This window comes from Vipera ursinii (genome assembly GCF_947247035.1).
Source record: "Vipera ursinii genome assembly, chromosome: 1".
Taxonomy (NCBI): Eukaryota; Metazoa; Chordata; class Lepidosauria; order Squamata; family Viperidae; genus Vipera; species Vipera ursinii.
The window spans coordinates 186327083-186353704 of record NC_139512.1 but is presented as its reverse complement, the minus strand read 5'-3'; the positions used below and the strand labels follow the sequence as shown (position 1 = coordinate 186353704).

Below are 26622 nucleotides of genomic sequence, written 5' to 3'. Positions count from 1 at the left end.
ACAGATTCCTGACAAACCTAAGAGACAACTTTCTCTCCCAAAAAGTAGAGAAGGGAACTAGGGGATTAGCCATATTGGATTTAATTCTCACTAACAGAGATGAAATGATAGAAAGTGTCAAAGCCACAGGAACCTTGGGGGGAAGTGATCATGCAATATTGGAATTCAACATTATGGAAGCACAAGCAATAGAATACAGCCAAACTAGAGTCTTGGACTTTAAAAGAGCTAATTTCAATAAACTTAGAAAGACCTTGGGAAGAATTCCATGGATGAGAATCCTAAAGGGGAAAACAACTCAAGAAGCTTGGGAAATTTTGAAAAGTGACATAATAAAAGCCAAGTCTAGCACAATACCAACAAAGAAGAAAAATAACAGCTTTCAAAAGAAACCAGCATGGCTGCATAAAGAACTCTCTGATATACTGAAAGATAAAAAGGACAAGTATAAGAAGTGGAAAGAGGGGCACATAACTAAGGCAGAATATCAGCAAACAGCCCGTGCCTGCAAAGATGAAGTGAGGGAAGCTAAGGCTCAAAATGAACTAAGGCTTGCGACCAAAGTCAAAAATAACAAAAAAAGCTTCTTTCAACATATAAGAAACAAGAAAAAAGTGAAGGAAATGATTGGTTCATTAGTGGGGGAAAGTGGCAAGAAGGTGACAAGCAACAGGGAGAAAGCTGAACTATTTAACTCGCTTTTTGCATCTGTCTTTACACAAAGGGAAAAAACAGTCCAACCTACCAAAACCAGTGCCATAAAAAACAGAATAGAAACGCAAGTTAAGATAGGCAAGAAAAAGAAAATGGTAAGTGAGCACCTGTCCAGCCTAGATGAGTTCAAATCACCAGGACCAGATGGATTACACCCCAAGGTTCTCAAGGAACTGGCAGACATGATCTCAGAACCACTGAACTATATTTTGGAGCACTGGGGAACTACCAGAGGACTGGAAGAGAGCTGATGTAGTTCCTATCTTCAAAAAAGGGAAAAAAATAGATCCAGGAAACTATAGACCTATCAGCCTGACCTCAATAACTGGGAAGATTCTGGAAAAGATAATCAAACAACAAATCAGCGAACACCTTGATGGGAACAAAGTTATCACTAAAAGCCAACATGGGTTTGTCAAAAACAGATCGTGCCAGACAAACCTTATTGCATTCTTTGACCAAGTGACAAAACTAGTGGACCAGAGGAATGCTGTAGATATAATTTACTTGGATTTCAGTAAGGCATTTGATAAAGTAGATCACAACCTACTACTTCATAAGAAAGAAAAATGTGGGTTAGATAGCATCACTACCAGATGGATTTGTAGCTGGCTAACAGGCTGTACTCAGCGTGTGGTCCTCAATGGAACTGCATCTACATGGAAGGAAGTGTGTAGTGGGGTGCCCCAGGGCTCTTTTCTTGGCCCAGTGCTCTTCAACATCTTCATCAACGATTTGGATGAGGGGATAGATGGGGAACTCATCAAATTTGCAGATGACACCAAGCTGGCAGGAATAGCCAATACTCCAGAAGATAGGCTTAAGATACAGGAGGATCTGGACAGACTCAAACACTGGGCACTATCTAACAAAATGAAATTCAATTGTGAAAAAAGTAAGGTTCTGCATTTAGGTAGGAAAATCAAATGCACAGGTATAGTATAGGTGGTACCTTGCTCGATAGTAGTAACTGTGAGAGAGATCTCGGAGTCCTACTGGACAATCACTTAAATATGAGCCAGCAGTGTGCTGCAGCTGCCAAAAAAGCCAAGACAGTGCTAGGCTGCATTAACAGAGGGATAGAATCAAGATCGCGTGAAGTACTAATACCACTTTACAATGCCTTGGTAAGGCCACACCTGGAATACTGCATCCAGTTTTGGTCACCACGATGTAAAAAAGATGTTGAGACTCTAGAAAGAGTACAGAGAAGAGCAACAAAGATGATTGGGGGACTGAAGGCTAAAACATATAGGGAACGGTTGCCGGAATTGGGTATGTGTAGTTTAATGAAGAGAAGGGTGAGGGGTGACATGATAGCAGTGTTCCAATATCTCAGGGGCTGTCACAAAGCTATTCTCCAAAGCACCTGAAAGCAGGACAAGAAGCAATGGATGGAAACTAGTCAAGGAGAGAAGCAACCTAGAACTAAGGAGAAACTTCCTGACAGTTAGAACAACTAACCAGTGGAACAAACTGCCTCCAGAAGTGGTGAATGCTCCAACACTGGAAGTTTTTAAGAAGAGACTGGCCAGCCATTTGTCTGAAATGGTATAGGGTTTCCTGCCTTAGCAGGGGGTTGGACTAGATAACCTCCAAGGTCCCTTCCAACTTATTATTATTATTATTATTATTATTATTATTATTATTATTATTATTATTATTATTATTGTTGTTGTTGTTGTTGTTGTTCTTGTTGTTCTTGTTGTTATTATTATTATTATTATTATTATTATTATTATTATTATTATTATTATTATTTCTAAACCTTATGTCTGGAGGAAACTGCTTTAATAAGCAGGCGAGACAGCGAGTTAACAGTTTAACTCTTTATTTAGAACCAGGCGAACAACATAAGAACATGACATCTATTTATACTGGCAGCTGTCGGCAGTTTGACCAATCAGGGGTGAGTTCATTCCCGCGCCGTTTGTTTCCGCCAATCGGGGCCGTCCGGGTTTGACAGCTCGGAGCTGTCATCGGTAGCGCGTGTTCAGCTGTCAGCCGGCTGGCGCCTGCGCAGTTCCGCCCGGCAGCTTTTGACAGCTGTCAAAAGCTGCCGCAGCTTTTACCTCAGCCTGTTAACTTCTATTATAACACAACGTGTGAATACATAACAATAAGTAAATACACAACACCCCTTACCCCTCCCTCTGATTGAGTTGATGTTTCCCCAACTGTTTCTTTTTCGGGTTTCCCCATTCGAAGTCTTTTAGGTAGGTAGGAGGTCTTTTTATTCTTTCGGAGCGCCGGGGGGTTGTCTCGGTTGGTTGTTCCTTTTCCCCAGGGGCTTCTAGGTCTGGCTCAGGGGGCAGGGGGCATGGCTCCGAAGGTTCCGCGTCGCTTGGGGTGGGGTGTTGAAATGGCATATTTTGATCGGGGGGATTTTGGCGTGCACGACTTTGCGGCGGTGCTTCTGTCAGCATTTCGTCGTTATCCCTTCCCCCTATGTTTTGAGGACTGCGACGCCGAAGTTGGTCGATGTGTCTGCGGATATGGATATTATGTCCAATGTCTATGATGTATGATAGGGGGCCCGTTTGTTCAATGACCACCCCCTGTGTCCATTTGTTGCCCCCCCCGTAATTCCTCGCCCAGACAGCTTGCCCTGTGTTGAGAGTTCTATGTTGGAGGGGTGGTTCTGGGTCTGGAGGGGATCTGTCAGGATGTAGACGGTCTAGTCTGGTAGTTAATCTTTTGCCCCAGCGGAGCTCTGCTGGAGACTTTCCAGTAGTTGTGCATGGGGTGGTGTGCTGTGATAAAAAGAATTGAGCCAGTCTTCGGTGCCAATTGCCGGAGATGATTTTCCGCAGTGCCTCTTTGGTTGATTTCACCATCACCTCTGCCAAGCCGTTCGTCGATGGGTGAAAAGGAGCCGTGGTGGTGTGCCTAATAGAGTTCGCCGTTGTGAAACTCTGGAATTCGTAGGAGGTAAATTGGGGGCCATTATCGGAAACTATAACATCTGGAAGCCCATGTGTTGCGAATAACCCTCTTAAAACTTGTATTGTGGCAGTTGAAGTTGTGCTAGTTACTGGTGCCACCTCTAGCCATTTCGAATAGCTATCCACGACTATTAAGAATGATTGTCCCTGGAATGGACCTGCATAATCTATATGGATACGAGACCAGGGTGTCTTTGTAGTTTCCCATCTGTGTATGAGAGCATGTGGCTGGGCGGCTCTAACAAGTTGGCAGGAATAGCAGCCGGCTACATGTGTTTCAATCTGCTTATCTAATCCTGGCCACCAGACATAGCTTCTGGCCAGAGCCTTCATTTTGACGGTCCCAGGGTGACCTTCGTGGAGGCTCTCTAACACCTTGAGTCTGTGTTTGTCGGGTATGATTACCCTGCTGCCCCATAGTAGACACCCTTGATGGGTGGATAATTCCTTTTGCTTTAAAATATAAGGTTGGAATTCTGGGTCTGGGGGTGTGTATTGCCAGCCAGACGTGACATAGCCTAAGACTCTGCCTAAAATTTTGTCTGCAGCAGTAGCTGCAGAGATGTCTTTAACAGATAATGGGCATTCTGGTAGGTCTGAGATAGCCAGTATTCTTCCAGCTGGTGCTGGGTCTGGGTCGACTATTGGTTGGGGCAGTCTGCTAAGGCCATCAGCATGGCCCATGGATTTCCCTGGCTTGTATTCCAAGTTGTATGAATAGGCTGACAGAAAGGTAGACCATCTCAGGATGCGGGGAGATAATATTTGTGGTGTTAGTTTGTTTACTGTAAAAAGTCCTAACAGGGGCTTATGGTCAGTAAAAATGGTAAAGGGTCGGCCGTATAGGTAGTCATGAAATTTTTTTACGCTAGCTACTATCGCTAAAGCCTCCTTGTCAATCTGAGCGTAATTACGCTCAGGTTTTGACAGCGTTCTGGAATAGAACGCTACAGGTGTCTGTGTCCCCTATTTAGTTAAGTGGCTTAGGACCGCTCCGATGCCGTAGGGAGAGGCATCGCAAGCCAGACATAAGGGCAGCTGTTCGTTATATAGGGCTACTGTTGTATTGCTGGAGAGTAAGTTTTTTAATAGATTAAAACTTTTATCATGCTCAGATGACCAAGTCCAGGGTTTGCCTTTGTCTAATAGCCTATGTAAGGGTTCAGCAATGGAGGCTTTATGAGGCAGGAAGGTATGATAAAAGTTAACTAACCCTAGGAAGGCTTGAAGTTCTTGTTTATTTTTAGGGGTTGGTGCTGTTTTAATAGCTTTAATTTTTGTTTCAGTGGGGTGAATTCCTTTAGCGTCTATTTTAAAACCTAAGAACTCTGTTGAGGGCACCCCGATGGAGCATTTGTCTCGTTTTAATTTGAGACCAGCCTCCCTGAACCTAAGGAGCACCTTTGTTAATTTGTCAGCTAGGTCTTTTTCTGATTCCCCTGCAATTAGGACGTCATCAAAATATGGACAGACCCCGGGGATCCCTTTAAGTGTTTTTTCCATGATTTCCTGGAAGATCCCCGGGGCTGCAGAGATGCCAAATTGAAGGCGGTTAATTTTAAATGCTCCCTTGTGGGTGACGATTGTCTGAGCTAAAGCGGTGTCAGGGGTGACAGGCAGCTGTAAGTACGCCTGCGCCAAGTCTAACTTGGCAAATATGGCGCCTGACTTAATGGCCGCGAGGATGTCTTTGACAGCCGGGACCAGGTAGGCATGTGCATTTAATGCGAGGTTGAGGGTCGCTTTATAATTGGCACATAATCTTATTTGGCCATTTGGCTTAACTGGGGTCACTATGGGTGTCTCCCACTCAGCCCCTTCTACTGGTTCTAGGACTCCTAAGATAGTTAATCGGTCTAGCTCAGCTTCTATTTTTTCCCTCAAGGCGAAGGGAACTCTTCTTGCCTTGATTCTGACAGGCATTACATTCGGGTTTAGTTTAAGTGATACGGGCGGTCCAGTGTACTTCCCTAGCGAGCTGTCAAAGACATCCGCGAATTGAAGGCAGACGGATTCTAAGTTTGACAGCTGAATGGCGTTGACACCTGTCAACGCTATCCCTAGTGCCTCAAACCAGTCTAGACCTAGCAGGCTGATTCTGTTTTCTTGGGTCACAAGAATAGGGAGGGATCCTTTAAATTGTTTGAACTCCACGGGGACGGAAGCCTTTCCCCGGAGTTTAATGGGCGTTTTCTGGAAGTCAGCTAGGCGGAGTTTGGTGGGTCGAAGGGCGGGCCGTTTTCTACTTTGGTTACAAATGTCCCTGTAGGTTTGCCACGAAATGAGTGAGACGGAGGACCCAGAGTCCACTTCCATCTCACAGGGGATTCCATGAATTAGAACGTCCACCTTGACTTTGGGCTTAAGAGTGCTGTGGACTGTGTATTCCCCCGCCCTTCCCCTCACATTAAGCACTAGGGGTTTAGGACTGTGCCTGGCTCTGGGTGTGTGTTGGCTCATACCTGCGGGTGTCACCTCCAGTTCATGCAGATTTTCTCGACTCCGGCTGCGGCACACGGCTTTGAGGTGACCTGTCTTTCCGCACCCATGGCATTTGGCACTGCGGAACCGGCACGTTGCTCTCGGGTGGCTTCCGCCGCAGCTGGCACACTTAGCCCTGTTTGGCTGGAAGTTAGCGCCCCTCTGATTGTTGGCAGGCCCCCCTCGGTAGTTGCGTTGCAGCCTGAGCTTTTCGAACCGCCGCTGTACCGCGTTGATGTCCATGGAGACGTCGTCATCTTCGGGACCGCTGAACCCGCCGTCCTCCTGGTGCACGGACCCACTGGGCCCGCTGTCAGGTGAACGTCGGTTGTCGCCGTGGCAGTCCTCGTATGCAATGACTTCCCTCGCCACATCGGTCATTGTCATTTCTGGCTTGGCGATCAGCTTCTTCCTCAGCCGTTCGTCTTTCAGCCCTATGACGATCTGGTCCCGGATTCGGTCTTCTAAGTCCGGGAACCGACACCGTCGGGCGGCGTGTCTGACCCGAGTTATGAAGTCATTTGCTGGCTCGTCAGGAAGCTGTAGTTTTCGGGCGAAATTTACTCTCCAGAAGAGTTCTGACTTGATGGGCATGAAGTATTTGCTCAGCCCTTCGGTCAGGTCGGCGTAGGAGATAGTGGCGATCGGCTCAGGGGTGAAGATTCCCACAGCGGCATCATATATGACGGGCCCGCTGAGCCAGAGGAGGGCGGCTGCCTTGGCCCGGTCGTCCGTAATCTTCTTAACCACCAGGTATCCTTCTACCTGGCCCAGATGAGACTCCCAGCCTTCTGGGTGGCGGGTATTGAATTCTCGAATGTGGCCATGGTTCGTCATGCTGTCTGTAACTGTGGGTGCCGCTGCTTGCGTTGAAGGGAAGTTCGGCTTCCGAGTGACTTCAGCGAGTGACCAGCTCAGCTAAGGGAAAAAATCTCTTCTCCCCTTAGGTAGTGACTTCAGCTTAGGCAAGCAGGCATCCCACCTTCATCGCCAGTGCTTTAATAAGCAGGCGAGACAGCGAGTTAACAGTTTATTTTGACAGCTGTCAAAAGCTGCCGCGGCTTTTACCTCAGCCTGTTAACTTCTATTATAACACAACGTGTGAATACATAACAATAAGTAAATACACAACAGAAACAAGGCACCACTCATCACCTGCCCAATATCATCTCAACAGTGAAACATAGTAGTGGCAGCATCATCCTGTTGGGGTGTTTTTCAGCAGCAGGGACAGGAAGACTGATCAAGATTGAGGGAAAGCTGAATGAGAAAAGTACAAGGATGTCCTCAATGAAAACCTGTTCCACAGTGGTCAGGACCTTTGACTGGGCCAAAGGTTCACTTTCCAACATGACAACGATCCTAAGCACACAGCCAAGACAACACAGGAGTGACTCTGTGAAGGTCCTAGAGTGCAAGGAAGATTGGCAGAAAATTTCCCAGTCCAAGTGTACCAAGCTTGCTGAGTCATACCCAAAATGATTCGAGGCTGTAATTGCTGCCAAAGGTGCTTCAACAAAGTACTGAGTGAAGGGTCTGAATACTTATGCCAATATGATATTTCAGTTTTTTCTTTTTAATAAATTTATAGACATTTCTAAAATTCTGTTTTCACTTTGTCATTATACTGAGTGTAGTATACACTTTGTCTGAGTACTGAGTGTAGATTAATAAAAAATGAATTTCAATAATTGTAGAATCCAGCTGTAGCATAACAAAATTGACAAAAGTGAAGGAGGTCTGAATACTTTCTGAATGCACTGTATAATAATAGTATCATTTGATTTGAAAGCAGAGGTCTCCATCTCTTTTCTCTATTGTAGCATGCTCTGTCTATGTAGTGTGCAATAATAAACATATTTGAAAAAAATATTTTCAGTGTTGATATTAATATGCAGCAAATAATAGAGTTGGAAGTAGTAATTTAAGCTATTAAGTAATTTAAATCCTTGTCCATGCATGAATGCAAATTAAAACATCCCAGTCTCTCATTTCAAACATATCCAGTGTTCACATCACTATCTAAATGCTTCATTCCATTTTCTTACTGTTAGAAAATCTTCATTAATATTTAATGATCCAATGTTCTGCAGTCAGAGAGCTTCCTTTTTGAACAGTGCTTGATATTCCCTGCTTTAGTTGTCTTTTCTCAAAACTAAACATTTCCATTTTAGGTTGTGCTCCCCAGATCATGCTTCCAGTTTTCTGAATTTTTCTTTAAACATTGTACCAGAAGGAGATGCAATATTCAAGTTTAGGTCTTATCAACATAGAAGAAAATAAGGCACTTATTAGAAACTATATTTTTAATTATACAGTAGTGGCCAAAATTGTGGAAACCTGCAACAAAGATTGTTCAATTATCTGTACTGTATTCTATGAAAAGTTATAACCAAATAACCAGAAAAAGGAAGCACAACTTGCTTAGGTTGATATCAGGTAGCTTTCTTTCATCTGATTGTAGCCAATGAACATGAGGTGTCATCTTGTTTTGGCAATGAGCCAATCATATCACAATAGGATTCAGTTATTGATGTCATGTATTGAAGCTGAGAGGAGGACATTTGTCAGTGTGTTATGTGATTGCTATCAAGTTGGTTGGGGTTTTTTGTGTTCTTTCATTTAGTGAGCTTGTAAAACATAATAAAATTAAAGTAATGGTGCAAAGAGTTGTCTGGTTGCCTAGAAAGTGATATAAAATAGTATTATTAAGTCTACAGTTATAAAGAAATTAGAAGATAAATTGGTGGAAACTTAATCAAGGGTGGCATTTCTACTGTACACTTTTCCCAAAAGGTTTCCACAATTTTGGCTACTACTGTATGTATGAAAAACAGAGTTCCTGAAGGATTTTGAATCAAGGACAAAGGAAATTAGAACCATCTATCCCATCTTGTCTAAAAGAAAACTATAGTGAATTTTCCTGATATGCTCTGGTTTCAGTGTTTATGCATTCTGAATAAAATCCCAAGTTTCAGATCATTCTGAATCATTGCGTGCCCATAACAACTGTTCTCGTCTTCTAGAAGAATGGATCTTACTAAAGTGACCAATTTTAATTACTGCTGAGAATACCTAGTCTGTGGTATTCATGTGTTCTTGGGAGAAAGCCTGGCTGCTAATAAATTGCATAAATCTGAAATATCATATTGTCTTATCAAGTGTTCCACAGCTGTTCTCTATTTTCTAAACTTGTATTTAGAAAATTCAAATTATTTTAAAACACATTCTTGTTGTATAGCTTATAGGTAGCTTATGGGTAGCTTATAAGGTTGTTCAAAGTTATGGCAGTACTGAAAAAATTGATTTGTGACTGGTTCTTGCACTTACCATCACAGTATCCCCATGGTCACATGATCAAAATTGGGCACTGGCAACTGCAGTTTTTTTCTGATGTTTGCAGCATCTCGGGGTCATTTGATTGCCATTTGTAACCTTTGGGGAGCTTCCAACAAGTAAAGTAAATGGGGGAAGCCAGATTTGCTTAGCAGATGTATGATTTGCTTAACAACTGCAGCAAAAAGATCACAAAATTGGGCACAACCCATTCAACAACCACATCACTTAGTGACCGAAATTCCAGTTCCAATTGTGGTCATAAGTCGATGACTACCTGTATTAAGTCCATTTCCAGATTGATTCCAGAGTATAAATATTGACTTTGTAAAGAAATGTACTTGTCCACTTTTGACAATTTTGAGACTTTTAGCAAAGATGTCATAATATTTCTGTTTATATTTTAAATATTTCCTTTTGCAGCTGATAGATGTCTTTTTCTTCTTGTTCCTCTTTGCGGTATGGATGGTGGCTTTTGGTGTAGCCAGACAAGGGATCCTACGAAAAAATGAACAGCGTTGGGAATGGATATTCCGATCAGTCATCTATGAGCCTTACCTTGCAATGTTTGGCCATTATCCTTCTGATATTGATGGTATCTATTGAACTATAGTACTACAGTAAAGGGTTGGTGTAGTTGGGAAACAGATACATTTATATTTCCTTTTGTCATTGTGGTTTGCTTGATGGGGGAGGGGTAGAACTGAGGGTTCATTTTATTTCTCTCTGAAAAATTCTGATTATGCTTGGTGTTAGTTTTGAATTATAGAAAGTTAGAATGAAAATGATAATGTATAATTCAGAAAGGTCTTTCTATGCTGGATTTAGATGCTAGGGTTATTGACAGAAAAATATGCCGAATAACTCTATTAGACTGCTTGTGTTTCCTTTTTATGAGACTTCTACTCAATGTGACTGAAAAAATGTTTTTTATGATTCCTAGTCACTATGTCTGTTGTTAATGAATAAGTTGCTCCATAACAAAACAGAAAGAGGAAGAAAAAATTCAAGTTAGTGCTCAGAATGCTGCTGTTCTTTTTTGTCCTGCACAAGCACCTTTCTTTGTTCTGAGTGAAGAGATTCAAATACCTTGTCACTTCCATCATTAGGAAAATTATGGAGTGGCCAAAGCAAAGTTGTCCAAATAGTTGTGACAGTTGTGCTCAAGAGGAAAAAAGGAATGCTGGAGAATAATCCTGGAGCTAGAGCATGGAGCTGCAAATGATACAGGATTGAGAAAAGGATACTCTGCACAAAGGAGATTCATTGCCTTCTGCCTTCCCCCAACTGAAGACAGGTTTAGCAGCTGAAGCACTTCTAAACCAGAACACCTGCAAGGGCATATGCTCTTGATCTTGATTGCCTAAAGCTATACCTAGTTAATATGGACATGGTTAAGAAAGAGCATTGGCAGGCACTCCATAATTTTCTTCTTGGAAAGTTAACAAGAGATTAAAGTAACACTGTTTAAGTTAGAGGATAAGTAAAATTTCCCCAAAAAACCAAACTCTCCTCTTCTGATTGATAGACCTGCCCCAGGTAGGTCCTCTAGGAAAGAAAGACCATCAGTTCCATTTGGTTGAAGTGATAGGTTGTTTTACAAAAGGATACTAGGTTGCAGCAAAGTCAGGCTAGAACTAAGTTTTCCCTCATGAAGAAGTTACGAATTCTTCCCTGCGTCCCACCCCTCTTCTCATCATCTTCAGTCAATGAAGTGCTACATAGATGTTTTAAGAAGCACTGAGATGTTTGGAATTGTCCACATCCCCATACATGTTTATTGCCCATTTGTTTACCCCATGCTCCCCCTCCATCTAGGGTTTGATGGCAGATGCCAGTGAGGTGCCAGCTGAAGATGGCAGATCTGACAGTTTCTTGCAGAAATCAGGATTCATCTTGCAGACATCTTGCAGACAAGATGGCACTGCCAACAGCAGCCTTATTCTCTGTCATTCACTTTGGATTTCATACTCAAGAGACCAACTGATAAGCATCAAGCAACATTTTTTTAAGGGCAGCTTTCTGTGACTACACCTTTGCCCACCCCCACCCCCCCATCTTTATAAATGCAAAGGAGATTCTCATTCAGGAAGTGGCAGCCTTCTCTGTACAATGGAAAAACAAAAACAAAAGGAGGAGATGACAAAGGCGGAGAAGGTGTAAGCGAGCAGACATTATGAATAGACTAAGGAAAAGTGGAATAAAAACTCCTTTTCCTTCACTCTTTCTGATTAATTTACATTCACTCACTAATAAGATGGATGAAATACTTCTTTTAAACAGATTCAACTCTAATTTTTACAACTCAGCAGCCCTTTGCTTCACTGAAACCTGGCTAAATGAGTCAATTGATGAGAGCAGCTTGCATATCACAGGGTTTTGAATACTGTACAGAGAGCAGACAGAATTGCAGAAACATCTGGTAAAAAAAAGGGAGGGTGTCCCTATTTTTATATTAACAAGTGATGGTGCAAAAATGTAACTACACTAAAGAAATTCTGTGATGTGGACTTAGAGACATTAATTATCAATTGCAAACTTATTATCCATGGGAGTTTTCTTCATTCCTTTTATTTGCAGTGTATGTTCCTCCACAAGCTTGCATAAACAATGCATTACAAACTCTAGCTGACCAGATTATGTGGGTTGAAGAAAAATATCCTGATTCATTTCTCATTGTGTTAAGAGATTTCAATAGTGCTAACTTAAGCCAAGAGCTACCAAAATACTTTCAGTATGTCAACTGTCTTACTAGAGGCAAGAATACTTTAGACCATTGCTATATAACATTAAAAGATGCTTATCTGTCTTTACCACAAGCAGCTGTGGGACATACTGATCATTATATGATTCACCTTGTACCTGTTTATAGACAAAGACTTAAAATCATAAAACCAACAATTAAATCAGTGAAGTCTTGGACTGAGGAGGCAAAGTTAAAGCTACAGGCTTGCCTTGACTGCACAGATTGGAATGTTTTTGAAGATAAATCTGCAAATTGGATGAACTCACAGATACTGTAACATCATATGTTAGTTTTTGTGAAGGCCTATGTGTCCAGAAACCTGTGAATATACAATAACAACAAGCCTTGGTTCACAGCTAAACTCAAGCAGCTACATCGTACCAAAAGGGAAGCCTACAGAAAGGAGATAGAATGCTGTAAGAATCAGGCCAGAAATGTATTAACAAGGGAGATCACAGCAGCAAAAAGAAGCTACTTTGAAAATCTAAGGAATCATCTCTCAACAAATGAACCAGCAAATATGTGGAAAACTCTTAAAAATTCATTGATTACAGCAAACCTCCTTTCCATGCTGAAAGGAATCAGGAACTGGCAGATGACTTGATCGTGTTTTACTGTAGGTTTGAGAGGAAATCACTGTTACCTATCACCACCATCTCCATCTCAGCCACCAACAAGCCAAGCCTCCTACAACTGACACCATCCCTTTAGGCCTCCCCACCTCTGGTGATCACAGAAAATGATGTGCAAGGTCTATTTCACAGACAAAAGCCTGGAAAAGCACCAGGCCCAGAGAAGATAATTCCTTTTTGCTTGAAAACCTGTGCTGACCAATTGTCCCCCATTTTCACCCACAACTTTAATAAATCACTGGAGATGTGCTGTGTTCCTTCTTGCTTCAAATGCTCTACTAGATAAGATAAGATAAGATAACCTTTATTGTTATTTTGTCATTTTGTTTTTACTGTGGGCACAACAGCACACATTAAAAATGAAATTTAGTTGCCCACTCTCAAAGTGAAACACATACATGACACACACCTAACCATACTATATACAACATATATATATATATATATATATATATATATATATATATATATATATATATATATATATATATATATATATATATATATATATATATAGAACTACACTCCTACATTACATAACAATTAAATATTAAATACTGTCCATCTTAAATATATAATAGAAGGAGGAAGCTTGAGAGTTCACAAGGTTAATGCTGTATGGAATGAAACTATGGCTGAATTTGGATGTTCTGCTATGGATACCACAAAGCCTCCTCCCAGAAGGTAACAAGGAAAAGGATGTGAAGAGGATGTATAGTGTCCCAGATAATCTTATACACCCTGCTCAAGAAACACTTCTGTGCTATGTCCTGGATGGGAGGGACGGAACTGCCAATGATCTTTTCGGCCATCCTCACCACTCTCTGCACCACCTTCCTGTCTGAAGTACTGATGCTTCCAAACCAGACTGTGATGCTGTATGACAGGATGCTCTCAATAGTTCCCCTGTGAAAGTGGTCAGGTCACGGGAAGGAAGATGTGCTTTTCTCATGCGACACAGAAAATGCAGGTGCTGCTGTGCCTGCTCCACCAGTTTCTCACTGTTGAGCGACCAAGCCAGCCTACTCATTAGCTGCACATCTAGGAATTTGATGCTGGTAACCATCTCCACAGGTGACTCATTAATGCATAGAGAAGTGTGGCTGTGCCTGTCTTTTCTGAAATCGACAATGATCTCTTTGGTTTTTCCAGTATTTAAAACTAGGCTGTTTTCCTTACACCAGTTCACCAACCCCTCAAACTCCTTGTGGTAAGCTTCCACCTATCATCTCAGTGCCAAAGAAACCCTCCATCAAGGAACTGAATGACTACAGACTAGTTGCTCTGACATCCATAGTTATGAAAACCTTTGAAAGGCTAGTGCTGGCCTACCTGAAAACCATCATGGATCTGCTGTTAGACCCCTTACAATTTACCTACCAAGCAAATAGATCAGCAGATGAGGCTGTTAATACAGCACTGCATTACATCCTACAACATGTTGAATCTCCAAGGACTGATGCAAGAGTCCTTTTTGTAGACTTCAGCTTGGCATTCAATACCATCATTTCAGATATTCCTTTAACTAAACTAATTCAGTTAGCCGTGCCTGAGAACACTTATAAGTGGAACATAAGCTTTCTAACAGAGAGGAAGCAGCAAGTGAAGCTAGGCAAAATCACATCAGATACCTGTACAATTGCACAGGGTGAGGCAGGGCTGTGTGATCTCTCCACTTCTCTTCTCTCTATATATATACCAACAACTGCATCTTAAACATCCCTCTGTTAAAATACTGAAGTTTGCAGATGATACAACAGTGATTGGTCTCATTCGAGACAATGACAAATCTGCATATAGACAGGAGGTTGAACAACTTGTCTTGTAGTGCAGCCAGACTTGAACTGTCAGACCCTGAAACTATCTATTCATCTCATTTTATTTTTGGGTACTGCCATCTTGTTGGGAGGGGGGAGGTTTTGTTCTTTAGGGAGGGGGGAGCTCTGTGGGCTTTGGGATGTATTTACTTTGTTCTTTTCACCTTTGATGCATCCCTCTGGGTATGAAAGGGAGAAGGAATGTGCCTAGGGCCATCTGTCTTATCTCTGCTAGGAAGAACACAGAACACTTGAGAACTAGGGTTTTATCATTCTGGTTTCCATAACAACTTCACACCTGTGGATTGGCCGAAATCATACTGGACATTGGGCATTGGGGAGGAGTTTGAAAGGAGAATTTTAATGTAACATTTTGAGTGGGAGTTATTCAGATCTTGCCTTGCTATCCTGCTATCACTATCTCTCAATAAAAGTTCCTTTTGAAACGATGCCGGTTTCAGGAGTTCTGCTTTCTTGGGAGTGCTAGCTGAGGCAGGACCTTACATGAACTGAATACCCTCAAAACTGTAGAAATGATAGTAGATTTTAGGAGAAACCCTCCTATTCTGCCACCTCTTACAATAATAGACAACACAGTATACCCCTTCCTCCTCCTCTACATTGGGACAAACAACACAACAAACGACATGAGTTCAATAGTGAGGGACTACAGACATCTAGGCAATGAAGTCAAGAAGCTCGAAGCACAAGTAGTGTCCTGTTCAGTTCTTCCAACGAAAGGCCAACACCCATTTAGGGAAAAAAGAATCTGAAAAATAAACCATTGGCTAAAGGGTTGGTGTCACCAAGAAAACTTTGGTTTCCTGGATCATGGACTGCACTTCCTACATGAAGGACTATTGGCAAGGGATGGGCTACACCTCACAAAAACAGGCAAAAATGTACTTGGAAAAAGACTGGCCCAACGCATCAGGAGGGCTTTAAACTAAAGTTGAGGGGGGAAGGCCCAGTACTCTTCAATATCTTCAGTGACTTAGATGAGAGAATAGAAGGGGAACTCATCAAATTCACAGATGACACCAAACTAGCAGGAGTAGCCAACACCCCAGAAGACAAACACAGGATCCAAAAAGATCTTGACCAACTTGAACAATGGGCCTATCCAACAAAATGAATTTCAATGTGGAGAAAAGCAAAGTCTTACATTTAGGCAGGAAAAACCAAAGGCACAACTACAGAATAGGCGAGACCTGGCTCAAAAACACTAGGAACTTGGATTCCTAGTGGATGATCACTTGACTATGAGCCAGCAGTGTGCAGCAGTAACCAAAAAAGCTAACAAAATCTTGGGTTGTATAAAAAGGCATAGAATCAAGATCATGAGAAGTACTATTACTGCTTTATAAAGCCCTAGTAAGACCACACCTAGAATACTGCAGCCAATTTTGGTGGCCATATCACAAAAAAGATGTTGAGAGTTTGGAAAAAAATCAAAGAAAAGCTGGGCTAGAAGACCTCCAAGGTCCCTTCCAGCTCTATTCTATTCTAATTCTATTCTAAAAGAGACCTTCATGTTTCTATAATATCTCAAGATTTAAAATGGACACCTAATATCAAAAATGTCACCAAAAACGCACAATAAAGAATGTTGATCTTTCACCAACTGAGAAAGCTCAGACAGCTCAAGGAGCTGCTGATACAGTTCTTCAAAGGAATTATTGAGTCTGTCATTTGCACTTTCTATTACTCTCTGGTTTTACACTGCAATCAAACAAGACAGACACAGATTTCAACAGATAGTTACAACTAAAAAAAATGCTACCAGACTGTCTTCCATTGAGGACTTGTATACTGTGCGAGGAAGAAAGAAGGCTATATATCGTATAGACCCCTCATTTCCTGGACATAAGCTGTTTCAACTTCTTCCCTCAAAATGATTCTATATGGCACTGCATGCCAGAACAACTAGACACAAGGACAGTTTTTTCCTCCATGCCATTACTTTGCTAAAGAACTAATTCCTACAACACTGTCAAACTACTTAGTAAGGCTGTATTATTATTATTCTCATCTTGCCTATTACCTATCTCATTATCTGCTTATGACTATAACTTTGTTGCTTGTGTGTTACAATTTATATTGTTTTATTTAGTATCCTAGTATGATTTATGTTGTTTGCTTATTTAGTATCCTATGACTATTACTAAGTGTTGTATCTTATGATTTATGAATGAATTTTTATATTGATGATCATGATTTATTACCTACTGTTTGTGTGTCCAACCACACTTGACCCATAAAGAATTCTAATTCTAATAAACCACTTTGCTACAAATTCCATTTCTTTTCAATGTGGTCTGTGTGTGATATAATAATGCATGTATAAAAGGGGCAGGGCTTATATCATGATAGCCTGCTAACTTATTTAACCACTCTTATAGATACTATTGGATAGGGAGATTTATTTATTATATTTATTTATTATATTTTTATCCTACCTTTATTACTTTATAAGTAACTCAAGGCAGTGAATATACCTAATGTTTCTCCCTCCTATTTTCCCCATAACAGCAACTCTGTGAAGTGAATTGAGTTGAGAGAGAGTGACTGGCTCAAAGTCATCCAGCTGAATTTCCATGCCCAAGGCAGGACTAGAATTCACTGTCTCCTGTTTTCTGGATTAAATTCTTAATTGTTTATTACTTTTTTCATTTTTCTTATCATGACTGCTTTATTATATTTGGGGTTTTTTCCTGTATGTTTTGAATAGCGTTGTATTTTGTTGTAAGCCTCCAGGAATCAGAATGATTAGGTGCAATACAAATTTAATATACAATAATTATTATTGCTGTATTTCTGTACTAAAATCATGTACTATCAATACACCAATAACTTTGTATTAAAGTATATCAGTTTTTCTGATAGTTTAATATTGTTTTATATTTCTTCCCTTTATTATAGGTACTACATACGATTTTGATCATTGTACCTTCCTTGGAAATGAATCCAAGCCTCTGTGTGTAGAAGTGGATTCCAATAACCTCCCTCGTTTTCCTGAGTGGATTACTATTCCATTAGTGTGCATCTACATGCTGTCCACCAATATCCTCTTAGTTAATTTATTAATAGCCATGTTTGGGTATGTTTCAAGTTGGAGTGCTTCCCACTTCTAAAAGACAACGTTGCTGGCTTTTAAAGTCTTCCTCAAACTGAGTTCCATTGCTCTTTAATTTACTTATTTGTTTATCTGTAAATGAATAAGCTAGATTCATTCATTGTAATCACTTACAAGTTTTTGCAGATATGGAAAGCATAATTTCAAATCATATTATTACATTCATCTTTTTATTGCATACTAATAATAGGACATAAATAGATCAATAGAAATAGCAATACTAATTTTAATTAGTAGAATAGTATCAAAAGCATCACATTTCAAAATAAACCACACCCCAAGTTAAAGAAGAAGTAACATAATATAATTACATTTTAAATACTCCTAGGAAGTTAATATAACTTTTTACACAGGACAACATACTTTTAGCTTTTTAAGTTTCCCTGGAAAGAACAATAGCTGAAACAAATACAAGGGAATATTGCAGGCCTGATGAAATATTATTAAGGCTCACATTTGATATAGTAGGAAATTTGTTAGTAAGTGGAATACTTCTATGCCAGGGGTGTCAAACTCAATTTCATTGAGGGCCGCATCAGCATTGTGGTTGCCCTCAGGGGGCCGGGTGGGTATGGCCAGGGTGGGCGTGGCCTACTGGGTGGGCATGGCTAGAGTGCGTATGGCCTACTGGGTGGGCATGGCCAGCTCTACATCGTTTGCATCAAGGGTGCCTATGGGGGCCTGGGCAGGAGTGGGACAGATCTGAGGGTCTCTGGCAGAAGGAGGGTCTCTGGGCCAGGGCCAAGGCAGTGGGGACCGTTCCCTCACTGTTTCCAGGATGGCTTCGCGGGCCACATGAAACCACTTCGCGGGCCGCATTCGGCCCCCGGGCCTTGTGTTTGACATGTCTGTTCTATGCAAATTAAATGTGAACTACAATATGTATCTATGCTAATACAATAAAATATATAGAAAAGGGGTTTTGATATGAATTGAAAATGAAATACATGGTATTTTCTAGTTTCTGTTTCTTTTTATTAATAAAGCAATAATAATCATTTATTAAACTTGCATGCTGCCCAACTCCCAACAACTCTGAGTGGCTCAAATCAAACAAATTAAATAATATCAACAAAAGATGGCAAATGACTAGATGGAAAGAAGCAAGGAGTCTCATCTGCCTTTGCCAAAGGCCTGGGTGAAAATTAGAACATTAAAACATTTTAAAGAAAAGATTATGGGACTAATCTCATGTGTTAATCTTTCCTTTAGATATACTGTTGGATCGGTTCAGGAAAATAATGACCAAGTATGGAAATTCCAGCGTTACTTCTTGGTTCAAGAGTACTGCAGCCGTTTAGCTATACCATTTCCATTTGTCATCTTTGCCTATATCTACATGGTGATGAGGAAAATTTTTAAATGCTGTTGTAAAGATGAATATAGAGAATCATCTATTTGCTGTAAGTTATTTTCATCAGATACTAAATGGTAGAAGGGGAAAACAAAGAGATTTATTTTATTAAAGAAAAAGATCAAGATTTCTCAGATGATTGTTGCTACATTGCTATACTTTTATTATAAGGATACATTTGAAAACAATATACTTTTTTTTTAAAAAAACTATATATATGCATACACAGCACATACATGCATACATCTGTCTTTTCTTGTGAAAAAACTAGGTGTGACCTTAGCCAGAATTTCAATGAAGTGGATTGAGGGGGAAGTGAAGTTTTATGCTTTAAAAAGTCAGTGAGAATTCAGTGGTGGGATTCAAATAATTTAACATCTAGTTCTCTGCAGGGGGGAGGGGGCTGCTGCCATGAGGCAGATGGGAAAGGAGGGAGCTGCCCCATTTATGCAACCATTTACTGTGCCGAAGGGCCCCTGTAGCCAGGCCTACCACACCCTGACACCCATCGCGCCTCGTCTGTTCAGTAGTGATTTCTCCCACTTTCTCCTTCCTCCTCCTTTGAACAGCCCTTTGCTCCCATTGCTGCATTTCCAGTCCCAGAGTTTTGTCTAGAGCGTATGTAGGTCTTTGGAAATGAAGCCCCATAGCAATCGGGTGGGGTGGGAACCATTCCCTTAGCTTTTGGACCGGCTCTGAAATGGGCTGGAAGGAGCAGCCCAAGGACTCCAATCTGGCTTTGCAGCAAATAAGGGATTTGAGGTACATGAATGCACCATAGTCTGGCATCTCAAAAACCCATTTTTCCCCCCAATGCTGGATTTCCAACTGCTGTACTGTTTAACATTCTTTAAAGTTTACTTGATGTAGAACGGGCCTCCAATCCCTTGCTTGCTGCAATCTGGCTTTGCAGCAAGCAATGACGTTGGAGGCACGTGAACGCACACTAGACTGGTGTCTCAAAAAATGTTTTTTTTTCTCCACGCTCCTGGATTTTCACTGTTAGACTGTTTAACTTTCTTTAAAGTTTACTTGATGCAGAGTCAGTGGTGGGATTCAGCCAGTTCACACCATTTTGGCAGAACTGGTAGCTAATGTTTTGTTGCCCAGGCCTAGAATGGACTTCCAGAAGCGGCATCCACACACAAAACCGGTTGTTCACATATTTGAATCCCACCACTGTGCAGAACGTGGATCCTTCCTGTTCTGCATCAAGTAAATTTTAAAGAAAGTTAAACAGTGTGGCAGCGAAAATCCAGGAGCAGAGGAAAACCCTGGGTTTTTTAGACACCAGACCAGCGTGCATTCATATGTCTCCAACCTCCTTGCTTGCTGCAAAGCCAGATTGCAGCAAGCAAGGGATTGGAGGCATGTGAATGCACATTAGTCTAGCCATTTCAGAGCCGGTTCCCCAAACTTAAGAAAAAATTAGATATCGGTTCTGCCAAACCAGTGCTGAATCCCACCACTGGTCTAACTCCTCTGCAGGATAATTGAATGAATGCCCTTTGGGACCGCACTCCCAAGGCTTTATTTATTCATAAGAAAGTCAAAGACTGGAGATACACACTGAATGTTGGATCTCTGAATTATTTTCAAAATTTATCTCACTTTAGGTTACTTCTATTTCCTACCATTATTGCACTAGTAAAGCAGCATTTGTGGTTGAATGTATTCATTTGTAGGACATTAATACAGATAGAATAATATATCACTTTGCTTTCTTCAGCTTTGGATGACTTCAGGTAACAATTCTATATTCAGACATTTTCGCTGAATAGTATGGCATGGTATGGTGTGGTTTTCTGTCAATGTATGGCATGACAGCTCACATATCACAAGTTTTATTTTATACAATCTGGAGCTCTAGGAGCAGTCATCTGTCTCTCACTTAGTTGCCCAATTCAGGGGACCAACAGTCAAAACCATCAGGAGAGTCACATTTCTTCAACTCTATAGGACATACATATTGTAACCGCTCATTCACAACATTTACGTCAGTGCAACTGAGAATGTCTTTGTCATTATTTAGTTATTAGAATGCATAGTAGTCACAAACTGCTATGTTTACTTTGTTTATCAGCAAATTTGTCCCTTTCAGGAATGGTACCATTCTATATCAGGTTTAGATCCCGAAGTGCTCCATCTTTTCAGCTTGAACTTTTCTCCAGTTCCTTTATGATAAGCATGATAATTCCTCCCCATGAATACCTACATAGATTTAGAAACTGCAGCCATGAAAACCTCATCAGTGTATACAGATATTATAAAGGATTAGGAGAAAAGCACAAGAATGCTGTACTTAGTATTCATTATTAAGGGGATACATATTCTGTAATTATGGCTAACATTTACTAGTGAGGAAATATATGCAAGAATTACTTCATTAAACATTCAAATCAATTAAATGTAGTTGTGCGGACACCTACCCTCCAAAATAGTGTTTCTCTTAAAGTGCTGTTTCCAGGAATGAACAGTTTATTTGATTAATCTTGTCCTATGTCTTTTTGCTTAGTTTCTATTTTACACCATAAACTTTTTTTGTCATTCAGAAAAGGAAAAAAAATACCGTACTACTACATTTAAGATTTAAGATTCCTTGCATGGTTTCCCACCTGCAGGGGAACAATTGTTATTGTTGTTAGTTGCAAAGTCGTGTCTGACCCATCGCGACCCCATGGACAATGTTCCTCCGGGCCTTCCTGTCCTCTACCATCTTCTGGAGTCCATTTAAGCTCACGCTTACTGCTTCAGTGACTCCATCCAGCCACTTCATTCTGTCATCCCCTTCTTCTCTTGCCCTCAACCTTTCGCAGCATTTGGCTCTTCTCCGGTGAGTCCTTCCTTCTCATTAGGTGGCCAAAGTATTTGAGTTTCAACTTCAGGATCTGGCCAGTCAGGGCTGATCTCCTCTAGGACTGACTAGTTTGATCGCTTTGCAGTCCAAGGGACTTGCAGGAGTCTTCTCCAGCACCATAGTTCAAAGGCCTCAATTCTTTGGTGCTCAACCTTTCTTATGGTCCAACTTTCACAGCCATACATTGCAACTGGGAAGACCATGGCCTTGACTATATGCACTTTTGTTGGCAGGGTGATGTCTCTATTTTTTGTGTGCTGTCTAGATTTTCTTCAAGAAAATTGGAGAGATGAAGGGAACGTTTCATGCAAACGTTGGAATCTGCCTTCCTGTAACACTGTATATTAATAGTAAATAGGTTTTTGGATACTGAATCCAACACTTTCTAAGCAACACTGTATAAAATTAGCTCATATTCAAAAAGAGGGATGGATGAAGTAGTTATACCTGCTTTCATGGGGATAGGCTTGTATGACACCTGATCAACATTCTGAGTGTTTCAGTCAGTGTGTTAACAAGTGCTGATGCACTTATTATTTTTTTATGATATTTTATTATTTTTTATATTTACTGTTCATAAGTGCTTAGTAAACAACATGTTGTCTGGGTCCATTTGTTTTACTTAATAATACTCATTAAATTCCTAATCTTTACCTGTTTTTCCACAGACATATTCTGTGTCTTCTTTTTCTTTAATCTTCAGTGTAAGTCTCCATTTCTGCACACTTGTATTTTCTTGATTATCTCTTCTTCAGATGGTGTTGCTGCCGTTAATACATGCAACATTAAATATACACTTTCTTTATCATATTTTCCTGATAATATACAGTACCTAATAAAAATAGTTCTGGTTTGAAATCTACATGTTTTCTTAACATCTTTTCTAGCCAGATATGTATTTTTGTCCAAACTTTTTTTGCTTTAGGGCATGTCCACCAAAGATGGTAGTATGTGCCTGGTTTTTGATGCACTTCCAACAGTTACTAGACATGTTTTTAAACATTGTGCTAATCTCACAGGTGGTAAGTGGCATCTATAAAACATTTTATATAAATTTCTTTATAAGCAGTTGCCATTGTCAATTTATAGTTTCTTTCCCAAAGATTTTGCCATTTTTCTAATTCTATATTGTGCCCAAGGTTTTTTGCCCATGTTATCATTGTTTCTTTCACTTGTTCATCTTCCATTTTTAAATTTAATAGAAAATTATACAATTTCTTAATCAGCTTTTCTTCTGAAGTCAACAATATCTGATGAAACATTGTCTGGTCTTTATAAAAACCATGCATTTTAGCATCTTTATCATAACTCAATTGTATTTGCAATTGAGACCACCATGATAAATCAATACCTTGATCTTCCAACTCTTTGTTTAGATTTTAATTTCCGTTCCATATTCAAAATATCTTTGTAGGTTACAATTTTCTCAAAATTAATTAAGTTTGGGTGAACAAAAGCTCCCATTATGGAAAACCACCCTGGTATTTTCATATAAATTTTAGCTTTTATCTTTTCCCATACTAAAGGTAATGCATAGTAATTTTGGAAGTATCTATGAATTTTATTCTTCCCATACCATAGAAAGGCGTGCCATCCTAGTTGAAAATCATGTCCTTCTAAGTATAATAATCTTTTATCTCTAAGGGTTATTCATTCTTTTATCCATGTTAGAGCACATGCTTGATAGTATAACACCCAATCCGGTAAACCAAATCCTCCATTTTGTTTAGATTCTTGTAACATTTTTAATCTAATTCTGGCTTTCTTCCCTTGCCAAATAAATTTCAAAATCAATTTGTTTAAATTGTCGATGAATTTTTCTCTATTTTTATGGGTACTGTTTGAAATAGGAAGAGCAATTTTGTTAAGATATTCATTTTTACAGTAGCTATTCTTCCTAACATTGATAGTTGTAGATTTTTCCATTTTTATGAATCCAGTTTTGTTTGATTTAATAGTTTATATAGTTGTCTTCTTTTATTGTTGCACATCTTGCTGTTAGGTATATTCCCAAATATTTAACTTTCTTAACTATCTGACAGTTGATTTTTTTTTGTTTATCTACAAGATTCTTAACTATAATTTTAGTTTTTTCTTTGTTTATCTTCAGTCCTGCTACTTGTACAAATTCTTCTATCCTTTTCAGTAAGGCTTGTCTCCAACAGTTCCTCTAGTATAAATACCAAATCATCCGCAAATACTTGCAGTTTATATTTTTCATTTTTTCTCTCCATTCCTTTGATTTCTAGATCCTGTGTAATATTTCTATTCAACACTTCCAGATTTAGATAAGATAAGATAAACTTTATTATCATTTTTTTACCATGGGCACAACGGCACACATCAAAAATGAAATTTAGTTGCCCGCTCTCAAAGTGGAACACAAACATGACACACACCTAACCATATTATATACACATAAGTTAATATAAGTAACAGTGGAGATAGTGAACATCCTTGCCTTGTGCCTTTTTTAAAGTTAAAATTCTCTGTAAAATCCCCATTTACAATTACTTTTGCTATTTGTCTATGGTATATTATCTTAAGGGACGCGGTGGCTCAGTGGGTTAGGACGCTGAGCTTGTCGATCAGAAGGTCGGCAGTTTGGCAGGTCGAATCCCGAGTGCCACGTAACAGAGTGAGCGCCTGTTACTCGTCCCAGCTTCTGCAAACCTAGCAGTTCGAAAGCATGTAAAAATGCAAGTAGAAAAATAGGCACCACTCCGGTGGGAAGGTAACAGCGTTCCGTGCGCCTTTGGCGTCTAGTCATGCCGGCCACATGACCACGGAGACGTCCTCGGACAAGCGCTGGCTCTTCGGCTTTGAAACGGAGATGAGCACCGGCCCCTAGAGTCGGAAACGACTAGCACGCATGTGCGGGGGAAACTTTACCTTTACCTTTATATTATCTTAATTATATTTACACATTTCTCTCCAAAGTCCATACAGTTTAGTTGTATCATAAACTGGCAATTTACGTTATCAAAGGCTTTCTGTGCATCTAAAAAATTAGTGCCATTTGTTTTCCTGGATGCATTTCATAGTATTCCAGTGTATCCAAAATAATTCTTAGGTTATTTTTTATTTGCCTTTTTGGTAGAAATCCATTTTGGTCTGGATGAATAAATTCGATCAGAAATCTTTTCAGCCTCTCTGCTATTATTGAGGCAATTTTTTTATAATCCACATTTAATAGTGATATTGGTCTATAGTTCTTTAGCTGTATCAAATCTGAATCTTCTGATGCACTTATGAAGCAAAGCTTCTGAGGTCTCAGTAAAGATATACAAGGCATGTGTAATCCTGCATATAGTACTTAAGACTTATATGTCACCCCATAGTGCTTTACAGTAGTCTCTGGACAGTTTACAATGTCAGCATATTGACCCCAACATTCTGGGTCCTCATTTTACCGACCTCAGAAAGATGGAAGGCTGAATCAACCTTGAGGCCCATCAGGTTGTAGTCAGAGTTTGCCTCCAATACTGCATTCTAATTACTGTGCCACAGGGCTCCTTATGAATATGCTCCTTGTCCTGAATGTAAAAGATAAATATGCCTTCAAATTAAGTATGACTTGTGACTATATAGATATGACTATACAGTTTACATGACAGTGTTATAGAGGTGGTTTGCCATGGTTTTTCATGTTTATGATACATGTTATATTTAAAGCTAGTCATGGATTATAATACTGAACTGTTAGTCAGCAAAACAGTAAGACTAATAGAAGCTCAGCAACAGTACAATCATACCCACTGAATTACAGTTTCAAAAAAAGGAATAGCAACACTTTCTATTTATTTATGGAATATATTTTTTTCAAAACTGCAACAGATGGAAGCTAACCAATGAAATATCTTCACTGATAAAAAATGCAAAATATTTTTTTTTAAATTGAACTTTGGCTAAATAAAATGGAAAGCAGCATTAAAAACAGGAATGTGAATATTTAGAATTAACAAAAAATATCCATATCTCAATGTATCTAGTGTACTGTCTACAAAGAAAACAGAATAATTTCAAGGAGCTGTATGGGGAGGGGGCAGTATTTGTATGTGGGTAAAGTTGTGTTAAGCATACAGTCCTTCGGATACTTAGGAATGTGAAAACCTTTTGAACAAATATGCATAGCTGTATGTATGTATGTGTGCGTGTTTGTGCACGGTGTACAGCTGAAGCAAGTCTTTATTACCCTTTTAAATTATATCTCTACCATCTGTGTTTCTTTTCTCAATAAAACACCTACTATACATTGTGGTTTGGATTTTGTATGTTGAAGGTTCAAGAAATGAAGATAATGAAACTTTGGCGTGGGAAGCTGTCATGAAAGAAAATTACCTTGTGAAAATCAACACCAAGCCCAGTGATTCATCTGAAGAGTATGTCAACTTTCTTTTCTGTTTGTTTATTCAGTTTCCTGTTTCCTTTGAAATCAAAAGTTAAATATAATGTGTTTATTGACAGATATTAATAGTTATAAAAATATAAATCAGTTGATTAAAATACCGTTTATTGATTTGCTTTGAAGAATGATCTGTAAGGACAGGGCTTTTCAACCTTTTCACCCATTGTACCACTTTTAGGATATGGCAACATCCAAG

At 39.8% G+C, this 26622-nt stretch overlaps 1 protein-coding gene across 1 annotated transcript in view; it reads left to right on the top strand.

Annotated features, from left to right (window-relative positions):
* Positions 1–26622, top strand: part of TRPM8 (transient receptor potential cation channel subfamily M member 8) — a gene marked incomplete at both ends in the record, with an annotated part of 349124 nt that overhangs the window by 316631 nt on the left and 5871 nt on the right. Inside the window, 4 exons of the mRNA XM_083349746.1 lie at positions 9900–10071; positions 17594–17771; positions 19020–19210; positions 26301–26400. Coding sequence (XP_083205872.1) covers positions 9900–10071; positions 17594–17771; positions 19020–19210; positions 26301–26400 — 641 coding nt within the window. The remainder of the gene's footprint in view (positions 1–9899; positions 10072–17593; positions 17772–19019; positions 19211–26300; positions 26401–26622) is intronic.